Here is a 17,263-nt window from a genome sequence, read left to right on the forward strand (position 1 = left end):
TTCTCTGTTTCTCTCAAATGTCCATCCAAGAAAAATGAAGTAAGATCATCAAAGTCTAGCACGAAAATCTTTCAGTGGTGAGGTTATCCATTACCACATGGCTGCTCTGCAACAAGATATTCATTATATAGCTCAAGTTATAGCCATTATGTCTTCATGGAAGGAATATCCCTTATGTCTATTTAGTAGAACTTAAGATTCCTGATTTCTCCATGTATCTGGGCCCCCAATTCTCTATGCTACATTTGCCAAATCACACGGTAAGAGCTGAATCACAATGGACATAATACTGCTTACAAACCTCAGTGAGCACTTCAAGTTGTTTTGCCATGCAGATTTCCATCTCCAAAGAGATACTAAATATAGCAGTCCACTCTAGTTGAATTACATGTCCAATAACAAGTTACAAGACTCTTGGGAGAACCACTGTTCACTCACAGTCGCACTTTGACACATTAATCATGGATACTTGTATCAGGCAACCTTGTTGTATTTCTATGTGGCAACATAGAATCTCTGTCTGGAGGTCTTTGCTAAGGATAAGGATATCATCAGCTGGGTGGAACTGCTTATGCTGCAGGAACCATCATGCAACTAACTGCTCTTAGCACTGTTGGAGAGAGACAAAAACTGTATCCCTGACTTTTTTTCATAGCATAGGTGTGATCTTCTATGGACAACCTACTGACAAGAGGACATCTCCAAACTTGTTCCATTACCAGAAGAAAGGTCTACAGACACATCTCCATACTGCTGAGTTCCTGCTGAGCAACAGCAGCTTTATCCAAACCCATCTGAGTTTGAATACTGAAGGCAAGAAAAGAACTATCAGGTGGCATAAACTCTTAGTTGCCAGCGACCTGGAAAAAGATTGAACTTAAGTGAAAGTGAAAGACTGTACATGCCATTAGCAATTCTCTAGAGCTATTCAGTCATTTCATTTTCCACATTTCCAATCAGTCTACTGGTTGATTGTTCTTAAACATGTAAACACGCTATCTGGGCAGGAATGAAGAAGTTTTTTCCTGTCCTGATACTGGAGCAAGAAATAATACACTCATATGATGGACTTTGTCTGTAATGAATGGTGCCACAGTGTCTTGAAGATTATCCTGTTCTACATGCAAGCTTTAATTTCTGAGTTGCTAGACTGAAAATAAAACTGAGACAGTTTTCATATACAGCAATGAAGGAGTATGAACAACATTCTCAGCTGCATGCAAGAGACATGCTAGAAGATCACTATCTTAAGCATTTTAAATAAAAGGTAATAGCAAATCAAGAACGTTATGATTCTATATGCTGCTACCCAATCAATTACATGCAGTTTACTTGTTAAATGGAACATGCCTTTGATATAAATGTTAACAGGCTGAAGAGCTGGCAAAGAATTACAGTCCCAATATTCAAGTTTAAATCATTTTTAATTATTTACAAGTTATTTTTTACCACATGATGCACATTAACCCACAGGTGATGGAATAAACACACTTTTCAGTCAATGTTAAGAACTAATAAAGAAGATATGTTTCTATCTAAGGAAAGCAAGTACTTTGGTAACTCCTTACTAAAATTTTTGAAGAGACAAACAATCTTTTCCCACAACAGTACTCCAGACAAGTATCTCGATCTGAGCTTTTGTCCATCCAGATTTAAGACGAATCTTTATTCAGGTATAAAACTCCCACAGTTCGAAGAATTTTTATGGATAATTTGTATTGCAAAACACAACAGACTTTTCTCAGGGATTCCTTCAAAGCCTACGTTAGAATTTGTACAAGGATTATTGTATTTGATAGAAGATTTAGCAACAGGATATAATATAAAACACGTGAAAGACAGCAAAAGTAATGAAAAATCAATACTTCAGTGTTTTTAAATGGTTAGAAGTAAGGATATTAACAATATAAAACTTACCATGTTATTTACTATTCTTCACATGTAAGCTGCAGTACTTTAAAAATCAGAATAACTAAATCATTTCTTAACATTAGAGATTTCTGTTTAAGATGCTTAAACACTGCTATGGTACTGCGTTGCTGCGAGTGATTTACATTATTTAATGCTAACGAGCAAAACAGGCAGGAATACACAGGTCTGGCAGCTTGACAGAGATTTGTGGACAAAGACAGGTGTCTCAACAAATGTCAGAAATAAAACGTCAGGTCTTGTTAAATCATAGAGGGCTGAAACACTCAACAGTCATGCAAATTCAACACATAGGAAGACTTCCTCAATCTCACACATCACAACTGGGTTTCACTATGTGTTCTCTCTATACTAGGAATTTTACAGATAGTAAGTAAGAAAAGGGAAGGATAAAGTGGAAGACAGCTTATTAAAGAAAAACAACAGTCCATTACTTTATAGGAAGAAATGTTCCTGAAGAATTTCGCTGCTCTGAACTTCACCATTATTTCACTACAGAATGAACAGCAAACATAAGATGTGATTTGTAACAATAACTGGGAGAGCATATGATGGTCTCTGACTTTGCATCTGAATTTTTGCAATTATTCGGTCTAGTATCTCAGCTACACACTGTTACAACTGTTACAACACAAACAGAAAAAATGCAGCATTTCTAGGATTGTTAAATTTTGAGAACCTTAGCTCATGCTTTGTTCATTCCTGTTGCTGTTCATCTCTGTTGCAAAGGCTACACATCTTTTAGAGGACTTCAGCCTCCCCTACGGCACATGCACATTCACAACATTGTTATTAAGAGCACCTCTGACTTTGTTGCTAGAGATGCAAGAGCCAGAATGAACACAGCATGATTTTCTGGTCTCAAGCTGATATACAGGGTTGGCATTTGAAAAAAAAAGGAAGTCTCCTTTTTTCCTATAAGTTGAGAAAAATTTGGTCTAGCAGGCTCTAAGTGGCAATAATTGTGGAACCCCACAATGCTGTTCTTAAAATCACTTTTCAGAAAATAAACAACTTAGAAAGTTGTTGTGAAAGTCTCAATGATTGCAAAGCTAAATACAGCTGGTGTTTCAGTTCCTGCTGTTAGATGGTTACTTTCTGTATTTGGGAACTGTTCTCTTAATGACCATTTGAAAAAAGTGAAAGAGTCAGAACAAGTTAAAATCTGAAGACAGATGAAAGGCGCTGACTGAAGGAAGAAACAGGATTCAATGATGGGAAAGGAGTAGCAGCTATCCAGGCTTCCGAAATTTCTGAATAAGGGAAAGAAAAAGATTGCATCATGTTTCAGAGAATTTTTTTGATGGTTGCAAGTCCTAGCTGAAATTATTGCTATTACTGATCTGTTAAATACATGCTATCAAAACTACTAGCCCATTTATGTACAAATTTCTCAATAAGCATGGTGATCCAGCCTGCATAAAATGGCAAGCCCAATATTTTATGCAACTCTCCAGCACTGCGAGACACCGTAATACGTCTGCTGTGCACTCACATGGAGAAATGAGAAGCCAATAATAAGAGAAACCTCTGCTCTCCTAAGGTTCTTAGCTGGGATAGTTTGCAATGCAAAAGCTAGCAAGCATAATAGTAAGGAAGAGAAACAGGTACGGCCAAAATTAGATCTCACCCCTCAACACTGCAAATGAACAGGATCTAGGATGGAAAAGGAAACTAATGGTCCTCACAAATTACTCTTGCTGGTAAAGCCCAGCACAAAAGATTTAGCACAACTACAGTCACATTTCTCGCTTGCAGTGTTGCCTCAGAGGCAACAAGTCTGCTGGCAGCACCCAGCTCCTGTCCCTTATGGTCAATCCATAACTCACATGGGGAAAGAAGCACCACTTTCGGCTTAGTAAAAGGCTCCCAAGGAACAGTTTCAAGAAAAAGAGGTTTCAAAGGTATTCCTACATGGCCTTCTGACGTGTTTGTCATAGTATCCGATAAGGCCCCACTTGAGAAAGGCATTTTACAAGTGTTACAAGATAATATTTTTTTTAAGTTCTATAAATTTTAAAACCATTCCCACCCTCCTACTCCTTTTCTGAGCTCTGCTGCAGAAATTACAAGCTGCTTACTAAAGAGCAGTCACAAGACCACAGAAATTTTGAGATTTTTGAGACAAAAAACCCCACAGTTTTATTTTTTATGCTTATGCTATGTTGAATACTGGAGGATTCCACACATTTGGAGTGCTTCAGTCCATGAGAGTCTGCAAAAACAGCACCTGCTGATCTTCCACACTAGCTTGGCTATATCACTCATTCCAGCTTCCACACCAAGCACATTGTTACCAGCATAGTTTATCTGTGAAATGGGTTTGGCTAACTACACCAACAACTGCTCATCCTACCATTGTACATCTTTACAGGCATCATTAGAATGGAAAGAAAAAGGCTGTACAAAACCTGCTCAAGTCGTTGAAAATCTGGGGGTTTTACCACAATCAACAAAGCTCATCAGACTCATTAGGTAACAAACATGTTCTCTTTTTGTGAAAAGCTACAGATTGCCAGGAAGGCAATGCAATCTACCATCAACTCCAATTTTTACAGCACTGAAATTAATTTAGTTCTGTAAGTCATATGTACAAATACATCATAACACATAACAATGAACTCTGTACACACAATCACACTGTAGATTCTTTTGCAATTTTTGTACTTGCACTTGCTGTATGTAAAATAAAGGTTTTAACATGGTATATGATATCTAGTTTCTTTGGGACTGATTCTGATCCTGCAATCATACTGACCCAGGCAGACTCATCTGCACAGGTTCTGGGACTCTACAGATAGAAGGGTATTTCAGTATTGATGTGACTTCAGGATCAGGTCCTAAGAGCTCAAAGACCAATTGCAAACTATTGATAATCAACAGCAACTGTTGTATTTAAACTTGGCAGTGCTCCAATAGTTTGCACACAGAATGGCAGCCCAAACCAATACAACAGAAAGTAGCAGAAGAACATACTTTATGCTTTCAATTCTAAAAAGAAGCCAAGCCGAACAAAGGTGAAAATTTGCTTTTATACAACTCTTAGCCTCTGGGAGGTGAAAGGGGGTGAACTGCCTCTGCATTTCTGCAGGCCAAAAATCTGGTTTTCTTGGCATCTTGCCAGCTCACTTCCCAGTGAACTGCACCCACTAAGCAAGGTCACATAAATGATTACAAAAACAAGTTTCCTTTGTGCATGAAGAGGAATGAATCATTTGGAAAAATGTGACATCTTTAGTACTATTCTCACCACTCTGCAATATTTCTCTAAATTATGCAATCCATCAATATAGCATTCATAAATGTATTTCTTGGGGAAAAATTGACCTTAAATTTCTGCGTAACTGCTGAAAGCGGAACTTATGAGTGAAAGTGAAAAGCTGGAGAATCTGGAATGCTGGAATACCATATGGCAGCTCCCCTACAGCACAAGACTCCAAACCCAAACAAAGGCCACCTGAAAACGTGAACACCAACTCTGAACAGCCAGTCATTGCAGTAGACTCTCCCACTTTCTTCCAGTTGCAAATAAACTTGAATGAAGCTCTTACAAGAGGTGCACAGAACAGAGTTACAATGTCCAACAGAAGCTTTCTATTTAATAACACTTTCTAATTTACTTATTCCACTTTGTTAGCGTTTTTTAGCCCTTAAAACGTGTTAAATCTATTAACTAATCTAACTAGCAGTGATCAGATTCTTAAGAGGGAGATGTGTGTGAAATGCTGGTCATCATGAAATATTTTCCCTACACTCATTATTGCAACAGATGAGGCATGTGATCTGCAACATTAGTAAGCTTTGTGTAGATACAATCTTGCATGAGCCAGATCACAGCAAACAAACATTGACACAGGAATATCTTATGTTTTTGTTTGTTTTGTTACTGATATCTCCCTCATACAGCAATGGAGTTACAGTAACTTAAAGCTTTTAAATGATTAAGTTGTTGAGCATAGAAAAGGATCTCAACCACTAACGCAGAAGTGATTCTTTTAATATAAATCTTTTTACTGTCTTCAAAACCAAGGGCAAAACTTCTAAGGACAACAGCATTCCAGGGCCATGTCTTGAAGCATCCTGATATCCTTTGAAATTCACAACTCATTCACTACACGATCTATTTAAAAAGAAACAAATAAGCTCGGAGAATAATCTTCAGTGATATAATATAATTAATGAACAATGTAATTTAAGTTTAATGTCATAAGATAATGATCTCCTACTGTTTTTGCCAAAGCAAAACAAAAATTCCACATTTATGCACATTACAACAAATGCATTACACCAAACTCTTTGTCACTCTCAAACCTTTGAATCTCCTATGTCACATTCATGGAAATTCCCACTCACAAGTCAATGGTTAAGATGTTTCAGGGAACACAATATGAGGTAGGGTTGCAGAGAAGTGAAGATGTCCATAAAGCTGGCCAATCACTCCTTAATGGTAAGAAAATCTTTTTACTCACTATAAATTAACCAAATAACCCTGGTTAACATAAGATCTATTTTTGCTTAAAGCAAGTTGAAAGAGAAAACTAGAGGCAAAATAAAGGTTTTCCATTTTCAATTAAGCATTTGGAAATTAGCTTTAGTTTTATATAAAACAATTGGTTTAAAACGCTTTTAGAAATATTTCTAACAAAAACATTCACATATGGTACTACACATTCCATCCTAAATGCTAGAAGAAAAGGTCAAATGTGAAAGAGTAAATATTTCCAATTTTCCTGACAGTATTTGCTGGTAGCTTAAAATTGCACCATCACTGCCACTAAGTTGTATCTTGCTCACAGTGCTACGAGATATTTCCACCACCTGACTCCAACTTCAAACGGAAATAGTCAGAATGTTACTGAAACTGCCCTTTTATACATTATCAAAGTCCTTAATTTACTAAGGAAAAAAATAAAAAACCTCCAAAATCCTGCTGAGTTACACACAGATTTCTGTCAGTTGTATCTGCTGATAAACTACCTACAGAAAATAGGGCTTGAAATAGGTCTGGAGGCCAATCAGGGGTTCCTCCTGCACCAAGACAAAATCAGCTGTCAAATCAAATCAAAATCAGAGAAAATTCTCCATTGCTTGACAGATTTTTCTCTACCTGGAGACTGTCCTCAAAGACTGCAATCCAACAGCCTGCCTCGATAATGTGTTTTGGTATTTACTGTGCCTCACAGTTTGAAAGTTCCTCCTATCTCAACTAAAGCTTCCCTGCTACCTTTCACAGACATTTTCAGTCTCTTGAGCTCACTGGGAATAGTGACTAGGTTGTTAACACTTTCTTTTCGGAAATTTCTGTTTTCTTCTATCTCTCCTCAATGCTGTCCTCTCAGAACAAAACAATGTCATTTACTTCAGTTTCATGGCTCCTAGACTCCCCACTATTTTGCTGCATTCTGCTCTCCCTAATTGTCTGATGCATTTTTTTTTTTTTTAACCCGGACTAACCAAAACTGGACATGTTTTAAGTTTAAACATCAGAATGTCAAGCAGAAGAGGTTACTTTATGCATTTCATACTGCTGTCAGCATGTCTTGGCATAAGGGTCTATTTTTGTTGGAAGGGGCATGATATTGTTGCTTCACAAAGTTTGCAGCCTGGTACAACGGTCAGAGATATCCTTCACTGCAGAGCTTCTGCCTAGCCAGCCATTTTGGGCTCCTGCAGTAAATCATTTCTAACTGGGGGTGAAATTTGCTCTTTGCTGGCTGCCTACTGAAGGACACGTTCTCAAAGGTTAGACATCCAATCTAATCATAACTAGTCTGTACAAAACAACTCTGAATGAAGTGAAGAGTGACAGTGCATCTCATCCCATGCCAAGATGTATGTGGGATTAAAGTGCCCTCACAAGAGGCACTATTTGCAATATAGTGAGGTAAATTGGATGGTTAAAGACTGGTTTATAGTTGAGTTTAACAACAGCTGTCCAATGTCTAGACAGCTAATCAAAGTAAAATACACCTCCAATGCACTGTGCGTTTTCCTCATTGATCTGCACTCTGTTCCTCCTAAACTAAGGAAGGAGCGTGAAGCATTTTATGCATTTTATACCTTTTGTATCCCTCAACATACTTGTGTCTCCTCCCAGTTTATTACCTTCAGCCATGCTTGCTAAGATAATTCATTCTGTTTACCAAACACATTATAATGCTGCCCTTCCAAACAGGTCCCTCAGCTGTAAGTTAAGTTTTAGAAGCCGTAAGGCCTGTCCAAACAGTTGGAGAAAAAAAATTTAGAACAAATACACATAGATAACAAACACAGACACCTGTTCCTGAAATTGACAGCAATGCTTGTAATGATGCTGAGAAGTTCATTTTGAAGCCAGATGAGTTTATTTTCCATAAGAAGAAAGCAGATAATAAAAAATCACTGCTACCTGTCAGCAATGCAACAGAACTCATAATTTCTGACTGGTACACACTGGGCACATGAGGCTTTAAAATACCAATATTCACTTCCTTGACAGACCTGAGAATTCCATGCACAATACCTGAAGTTCCACCTAAGTGGAAATCTGATTTCTGCTTTGAGATGTATTTTATTGCTCAAGTTGGGCATCCAGGACCTTGAATAATTTTGCTAATGATCTACAAATGCCAGTTCTATTTATAAACTGTGTGATGCAAATCTATTCCTATCTTCCACCTACTGTTATGCATGCAAGTTTGTGTACAAACCTACTGTTATGCATGCAAGTTTGTATACAAACAATTCCATGAGATTTAAACAAAAGAAGGAAAATGACTATTCTTGTGCAGCTGATGTGCATGCAGGTGGACAGCTTTCTGCAGTTATTCTTTCATACTGAGCTCTACTCCTTACCTCAGAAGGACACATGAGTAGGTTTGTATTATGTCTTCTATCAATCAACATTTAAATTTACTTTAAATTGAAGACAACAGTTTTGAATAGTCCTTGAGGACTTGACTGGCCTGAAACGTACAGCAATTATTCAATTGTATGCAAACTGCAGTGGAGCAGGAGTGCAGATGCAATGAAATCTTAGCTGATTCTCAGTTACCGTACGTGATTTGTGAGAACCAGTAGTAAATACGCTCACAGTCATCCGTGTGATCTGAGGATACAGATAAATCTAGCTTACCTCTTAGTACAGTACTGTATTTGTACCAGTACTGTACTATTTGTACTAGTACAGCATGAGCTGCACAAATCAAAAGCCCTTAAGTTCTAAAGTTGAAGTTAATTTAACACATTATGGAAACACATCAAGCATGGTGCCCCTGCTTGAACAGGCTTGTTGGACCAGATGATCTCCAGAGGTCCTTTCCAACCTCAACCAGTACATGAAACAAATTGCAAATAATCAAACTAATTTGTGCTCCCTATCTCAGACACCTGGTATCTCTTAATAAAAACCTACATATAAAATCGAAAAAAAAAAACAACAAACAAACAACATCACCACTCTAGAAAAACAATAGTTGATCTGATTTAATGCTGTTTTACCTGTTAAAATATTGTCCTTCTTGGATTCAGAAAACATAATTCAGTAACTGCTAATCACAGAATCACAGAATCACAGAATCACAGAATTGTTGGGGTTGGAAGGGACCTCCAGAGATCATCGAGTCCAACCCCCCTGCCAAAGCAGGTTCCCTACATCAGGTTGCACAGGTAGGCATCCAGGCAGGTCTTGAACATCTCCAGAGAAGGAGACTCCACCACCTCCCTGGGCAGCCTGTTCCAGTGCTGCATCACCATCACTGTAAAGAAGTTCTTGCGCACATTTGTGCAGAACTTCCTATGCTGCAGTTTCCAAAATAATAGTAATACCAAAATTTTATTTGAAAATAGTTTGCCTTAAGCTATAAAAATGAAAGGAAAATGTCATTAGATTTTTTTTATCCATAAGGTTTGATGCTCAATTCTTCTTCTAAACTTATTCTCTTAACTTGTGTCTTCATACTGAGAAAGCATTAGTCAACTAATTGTGAAGAAGGAGCAGAATTTAACAGAAAACGAAGCTTTTGTCAAGAAAACAGTGAACAAATCTTTCATGTTTTCAGACCAAAGCACAAACACAAATATTCAACTTCATCCTGCCCAGCATTAACAAGAAAAGTCAACTACTTTTTATGCTAAAAATGTGACCACCTCAGTGCTGCTTCAACAATTTTCTCTTAAGCAGAGAAGATAAATAATTAATTTGATCTACATAACTTACTCTCATCATATGGATATTCTTAAGTAGGACTCCAGCACTGATCACTAAAGCACCACAGGGAACATAAGGAAAAAAGACTGCATGAAGGAGGAATGGAGGTCTTCATAGGAGAGAACTTCTAGGCACAGAAACTTCCCAGTACTACTTCAGCAGGGAAGCAGGATTCCTCTGCAAGACCTTTGTTTGACAAAGTAGCTCTCCAATAGCAATAAAAACCTCAGAAATGAAAACTGGCCTTGCTTATGAGCTCTGGCTAAATAAAAAAATAAATAAATACATAAAGCTGGATTTATCCAGTGATTGAGTTCACAGCACAAAGCTACATAATGCTTATTCAACAGTATCACAAGCTGATATTGTCACACAAGATCCTTACATTAGGAAGGTCCCTACCCCGACAGATCCATTACAAAATCAGTGTCAATCACTCAGTCACACTGTAAAAATGCAGACATAATTCACTAACCAACTGGCTTTAGTATATCTTCTCCTACTGATGAATGTGAAATATAGAGAAGAACAAAAATCCCACCTGGCTAACCTATCACACATTTACTATTCAATCTTCAGTGATTTCACTGACAGAGCAGCACGATAATTCCTTTCTGTACTTCATGGGAGAAAGCCAGTGTTACTTTATAGTCACACAGCCTGCATCATTATTTAGATTGTATCAGCCAGATTTTTGATGGCTTTGAACAGGAACAGAAAAAAAAAGTTTCTCCCAATTTGCAATGAGAAAGAACCTGGCTCAGTCTACCCATGGTAATTTTTGGAAAGTTCTATTATCTAGAAAGCACATAAAATAAACTTGCCTTCCATAAAAATCCTGTTCCAGTAGATTTTTCCAACATGATTTCCTCCAAGAAATATCAGATTTGATAAAATCAACATTGAAGTGCAAACAGATGCTAGGACAGCATGAAGTCGACGATGAACTCTTGGTGAGAAGAAACGTTCCTGAGGGGCAAAACAAAAGGTGCAGATAAAGTTAACAGCCCCTACAATTTTTCAAGCATTGTTAGAAAAAGACATTGTGGTTATGATAAACAATGTTTAACACAAGCTTAAATCCTTATGGATTAGTTCCTAAAGCTTTTAACATATCTAGCAGAACTGCAAGAGGGAAGATTTAGACCAGACCAGATATTAGCAAGAAATTCTTTATTGTGAGGGTGGTGAGACACTGGAACAGGTTGCCTACTGAGGCTGTGGATCCATGGAAGCAATCAAGGCCAGGCTGGATGGGAGCAACCTGGTCTAGAGGGAGGTGTCCCTGCCTATAGCAGGGTGGTTGGAACTACATGATCCTAAAAGTCCCCTCCAGACCAAACCATTCTATTGTTCTATGAACTCCCACCAATGCCATTTAACTTAGGGTAAGATTTTATGACAAAAGCAGGAATGAATCATAGTTAAAGTTCAAAGGGACTTCTGGAGGTCACCTAGTCCAACATCCCTATTCAAAGAAGAGTTAGCTAGAGCAGAACAGTGTCAAGTTGGTTTCTTCCACCTTACAATTTGGTATCTATACACATGGTAAGATCCCCCCTGAGACTTCTCTTCTCCAGGCTGAACCCTACACTCTCAGTTACTCTTTATACAGAACATGCTCCAGTTCCCTTTCACCGCTTTTGTTGTCCTTTGATGGACTCATTCCAATACATCCCTGCCCTTTCTGTACCAGGAAACCCAGAACTGGACACAGTTCTATATATTTGGTGTCTTAATTTTGCTTTTTAGATGTAGTCCTTGAATATCTTTTTGTTGACAGTGTACGCAATAAACAACATGCTTCTGGGGCTGATAATACTTTGTAATGGATTCCCTATGAAGTAAAGCACATCAGTACAAAACAAGTAGCGTAAAAAAATTCTGAAGTCATTCATGCTTTGGTTAATTAATTAGACTTCACTAAAAGAATCTAGTCAGATCTGGACTGGTGATTAGATTGAGTCTCTTAATAAACAGATATTTCCATATGAAGATTGCTTAAATATATATGCAATCCCAATACTTTTCCCTGCAACCATTGCTGCTCATATTTGAGAACTGTAAACACCTGTTGTAAAGTTCCTGTATTGTTGTCCTAATGATCCAAATAAAGCAAGACTATCATACACTAGTTCACCTTTTTCTATGTTTATATTGTGTATTATCACTAGAAATGCGAATGCGGCAAGGGAGACTGCAGAAAGACTGTGAAAGAAGTAGAAAGCTTTAGCTTTCTCCAGTCATCATATCTTGGGAAAATACTACCGCATTACACTACTGCATAAAAAGTAAAATCTTGTTTATCATGTCCCCAGGCTGAAAGCTTCCTCATATAGTGCCTGAATCTGTAAAAGACTGAGTGCAAAGTAATAAGCATTCGCCACTGCATGGAAACTAAGGAAAATATCAGGAGGTGCTCAGCCTTCATGTCATAAATGACGATGTTACAGAAAACAGTCTTGTGACTATAGCATCAAAAAAAGAAAAAAAAAAAGCAAACCCCAAAAAGCAGACCAGTAATTAATCTTTAATAGCTGCAGCCAGACTACAATTCATGCTCAGATACCTGAAACAAAATTAGCACATGGTCAAAAGAGACTTAAAAGTACATTTCTAGACAAATTGCTAGTTTGCTAGTTCTATAAGCATCAGAACAAATGTTTCAACTGGTGGATTATTAAGTTACAAAATTTCAAATAAATGAATTACAAGCATAAAAACATAATTTTAATGTATTACTGCAAAATAGATCTCTGGTAAATCAAATGTTAGTCCCAGCAGGAACTATATCTAGTGTATGAGTCAGCCTGAGCCAGCACAAAAACACAGATAGATAAGCTTCTATCGGCCTGTATGTCAATACCATAACAGTCAATCTTCCATAAAACCCTGGGAAAAACACCCACATGTGAATACAGAGAGTGAGATTTTCCTCTGAAAACTCTGGATCAAAACTAGTGTATGATAGGGCAGAGAATATAAGAAAATTATACAAATATTCACGGACGCAGTTACTTAGTAAAATAAGTAAAATCTCTTTCTCTTTTTAGTACACTGCATCCCCAAAGTTGCCCATAATATTTTCTTTCAGTTCCCAGACAGGTATCTTGCCTCCTTCTGAAATGTACAGTACGAATGTGTATTCCCATATAGCAAACAAAGCATGTGCCTTTTTACAATGCATAAATGCATACAGATGAAATGTTCCAAATCTTGCTATTAAATCTGTGTTAACAACCAAGTTTAATTAAGGAACAGCTATGGACTTTTGTATTCAAAGTCACTCTTCTTACATCGTGTTGATCAATTCAGACTGTAGCTTATCTATATAGCATACCACTAGCATATCTATTCTCATTCTCCTTTTCTCTAACAAATTTCTGCATCAACTCCATAGAGAAACAGTTTCAGTTAGGGAAAAGAGTTAGAGATGGGCAATCCATCAGAGAGTTTGTGTTTGACAGCATTTTCCACTAAGCAGTTGATTCCAGCCAGTAAGTTTGTGGGGTATATCTGTTTTGCAACCCAAAGCAATAACACTAAGGCAAACAACATGGCCAAAAAAGCTCTGATTTTATTTATTTATTTATTATGAATACAGTTACTAAAAAAATAAATAAACCTGTCACATAAAATACATCATGCTCTACAAAAGTGCTATATGTTAAACAGTACAAATGAAACATAAAAGCCTTTGGTCGTTTATAAGGTATAAGTTTAAGACAGAAATGATTCAGACAGAAACTGAACAATTTATGGGCTGTATGTAGCTAATTTCCACTAATGTTGCTAGGCATCAATCCAAAAAAGCAGTACAAATTTTCTTGAGAGTCTCTGATGTCAGTGCAGCTTTTACCCAGCTGCCACAAAGGTAACAAATAAAAAAATTCTCTTAACATCTCATGTCACCTGAAAAGCTAACTATAGGAGTACTTGAGTAGTTACTGTGCTCAAATCATTACACTAGAAGTATCAATGTATGTATGCAGAACGACTGAAATTGCTCTTGATATTCCATAGTAACATTTGTGATTTAATTATCTACCAGCATTTACATCTTTCTGAATATAAAACATGTCACTTTCATCAAAGACGACAAAATAATAATTAAAAAAAATCACAACCACAATTCTTCATTACACAATTTAATGCCTTTAACAATATATTCCATTGCAACGATTTTTTTTCTGCTGCCTCTTTGCCTCCTCTCCTTTCCTGTTGGACATACTGTCAGGAAAGTGGTGAAAGAGCATGTCATGGTAAAATGACACTGAAGCTATAGCTGCCTGGATGATACTCTGGAGTTTGCAAGTATACATCTTTATGGAGCAAAACAGATTCACAATATTTATTTCTTTTTGAACTACCCTTCCAGAGACTTGGTAATCCAAGCAAACAAAATCAGATTGCATAGTAAAACTGGAGACCCAGTTGAATGTTTCTCATAGGAACACATGTGCTGTGGAATAAAACTCTCAGATACGATGGCCAGCATGACATGAAAGATGTGCTTGAGACTACAAACTGTAACAGTATAGATTGCATTACTTTATTTTCATCTGCCTTTGGTTTTCAAAGGGTGAAAAGACTCTAGTACATTTTTTAGTAGAGTTGCCCAAGTTTAAACATAGAATATTTATGACGTAATTAGTATCTACAGATTTAATCCTAACCTAATCAACCCTAACAGTCGATCTGTAAAAAACTTTATAACAAAATATAATTTGTGCTGTTTGTTGTGTTGAAGAAGTCAAGTAAATTCACTATGCAAAACCCAGTCCTTCCATTATGTTCCACTGCCTCCCAAACGTACAAAGGGAAGCAAGTATTCTTCTAAAGGCCACTACAGCTCCATCCTTTCAACTTCTTTTTACTAGAGAAGCAATGTTTAAAAGGTAATTTAATGTCAACTCATATGAACATTAGAAGAATAAAATTAAATCTTCTTTCCAATGGGCTGTTCATATAGGTTGTAAAGGATTTTGGCAGGGAGGCGATGAAGCAACTAAAATTTGTGGGATGTTACAGTCACTGTTACAAGAGGAGCATAGACGTGTCCTTATGCATACTAGGGAAACCAGTGGAAGGAAAATCTCAGATTGCTAATTGGAATGCCTGTTACCAGTGTAATCTAAGGACCTAAAGTTCAGCTCATTGCTCTCAACCAAAGAGTAAGGCCCATTCATGTTTGCTTCTCTACCGAAGAGAGAGAGACCATCCTGTCAATCTCAAAAGCAATTTAAAGTGCTTTCTTTCCAAAAATATTCCTAGATAAATAAAGGTCAACTCTTCAAAACTGATCTCTGAGCCTTCATAATCACCTCCATTAACACATGAGCAAATACTTCAATGCCTCCCTTGAATTTGGGTCATCCGCAATGCAGCCATTCGCCAAAAATAACAGCAACATAGAAAAGCAAGAGAACAGGAGAAAAACTGAAAGAGAGCGAGGAGCAGATGGGACAGTGGGAAGGGAAGTGATACATCCTGACTAACAGTTATTGGCTATTTTATCTAGCTTCAGTTACGGACACTGAAATGCAGGGCAGGGTGTGACTGAGCAGCTGGGGGAGCAGATGGGATGGAGGAAAGGCTGCAAGTTGTGACAAAGCTCTGCCAAACAGAATGTCAACGTATTTATTTTCTGAAGTGAGCAGTAGAATGGGCTGAGTCCAAGCAGTGCAGCAACTTCTGAACGAACTTGTTAATGCACATTGTCAATGGGTAATAGTGACAAAAGTGCATTTGAGGGACTGCAGAAATGGAGGAAGGGAGTACACGCAGTCATTAATAAAATGTTGGTAAAAGTCAGGCTTGAGAAGCAGCAGAAGCAATGGAAAGGCAGCTGATAAGAAGTTGAAATGTCACTGGGAGATCTCTTCCTGCTGCCCGAAACTGAAGGAAGCTGGTAGACGGGGTAACAGCAGAGACTTTACTACAGAACAGAAGAAGAAAAGCAACAAAAATAAAGAATTTGGTTCGAATACGAATGGAAAATATCAATTTATGAAATAATGCAGAAGATATTATGGAATTCCCAGTATTGCTATAACAATAACAAAATAAGAAACAAGCCTGTAAGTAGAATGTAAGCAAGATGCGCTACCAAGACCTCATCCATCTACAATGTCTGCAGCAAACAGAAGAACAAACTTAATTTCCCACCAACATATACTGCACTCTTCAGTAATCATGTACTCCTTCCTGTTTGCTCCACACTCCATCTAGCTCTAGCCCAAACCCAACCCTTTACTTTTGTTTGCTTTACTCTTTTGGCATCTTGCTTTGCTTGTGGTTATCTCTCCCTTCACTCCAAGTCTAACTATGGCTTGGAGGTCAAACGTTGCTCCCCAAAGCATATACTTTCCTTCCAAAGCAAACGTACAGATCAGCTCCCAGAAGGTTCACAAAGGAAGGAGGGCACTGACAACATTTTTCTGAGACAGGATGATGCAAATGACCTGTAATTCCCTACTGACAATACGTCACTTCTATAAAAAAAGGACCACGCAATTAAAATCAAAGAGTTGCCAGTTAAGATCTATGTTCAAAATAGAACTTGCTTCTGAACTTAGAAATAAATGCTATATATAGTATTTGAAAAGATACTCATCTTCTCTATTGATGCCTTACTAAACATTCAGTCATCAAAATGTTGTCTTGCACTAGAACCAGTTCATTTTTAGATTTTCCAGAAGATCTACATTTATAGCATTGCTCAGCAAAGAGCCAAACCCCTTTCAGTTTGAAGAAAGCCTCCTACCAGCTCAAACGTACGCACCACAATTAAGGATGCATGTGTGAAAGTTGACATACACAGAAGTAAATTTCTGTGCTTATTCCTATATTTCCTCATCACCCTCAAAGAACCTGCCCAAACATTTTTTTTAAAAGTGGCAGCTTGTAAAAAATGCAAAATGAACAGCATTGAAACACACCATCCTCGTTTTTGGTGGCTTTTTTTTGTTTGTTTGTTGAAAGCAGGGAATCCAACCAAGTAATGACTCCTCCTTGTCCAGGTAGACATTCTTACCTTTGTCCTTCTAGTTCCCATTTTGCCTTTTCTGGCTCTCTCATCTCTCTCATCCACATTCTGATGTTTTTATTTTTTTAATTCTATCTAAACTGGAAGCTGGTCTAACT

At 37.5% G+C, this 17,263-nt stretch overlaps 1 protein-coding gene across 1 annotated transcript in view; it reads right to left on the minus strand.

Annotated features, from left to right (window-relative positions):
* Positions 1 to 17,263, minus strand: part of HHAT (hedgehog acyltransferase) — a gene marked incomplete at both ends in the record, with an annotated part of 143,557 nt that overhangs the window by 41,199 nt on the left and 85,095 nt on the right. Inside the window, one exon of the mRNA XM_079532498.1 lies at positions 10,942 to 11,086. Coding sequence (XP_079388624.1) covers positions 10,942 to 11,086 — 145 coding nt within the window. The remainder of the gene's footprint in view (positions 1 to 10,941; positions 11,087 to 17,263) is intronic.

Source organism: Tetrao urogallus (genome assembly GCF_951394365.1).
Source record: "Tetrao urogallus genome assembly, chromosome: 2".
NCBI lineage: Eukaryota > Metazoa > Chordata > Aves > Galliformes > Phasianidae > Tetrao > Tetrao urogallus.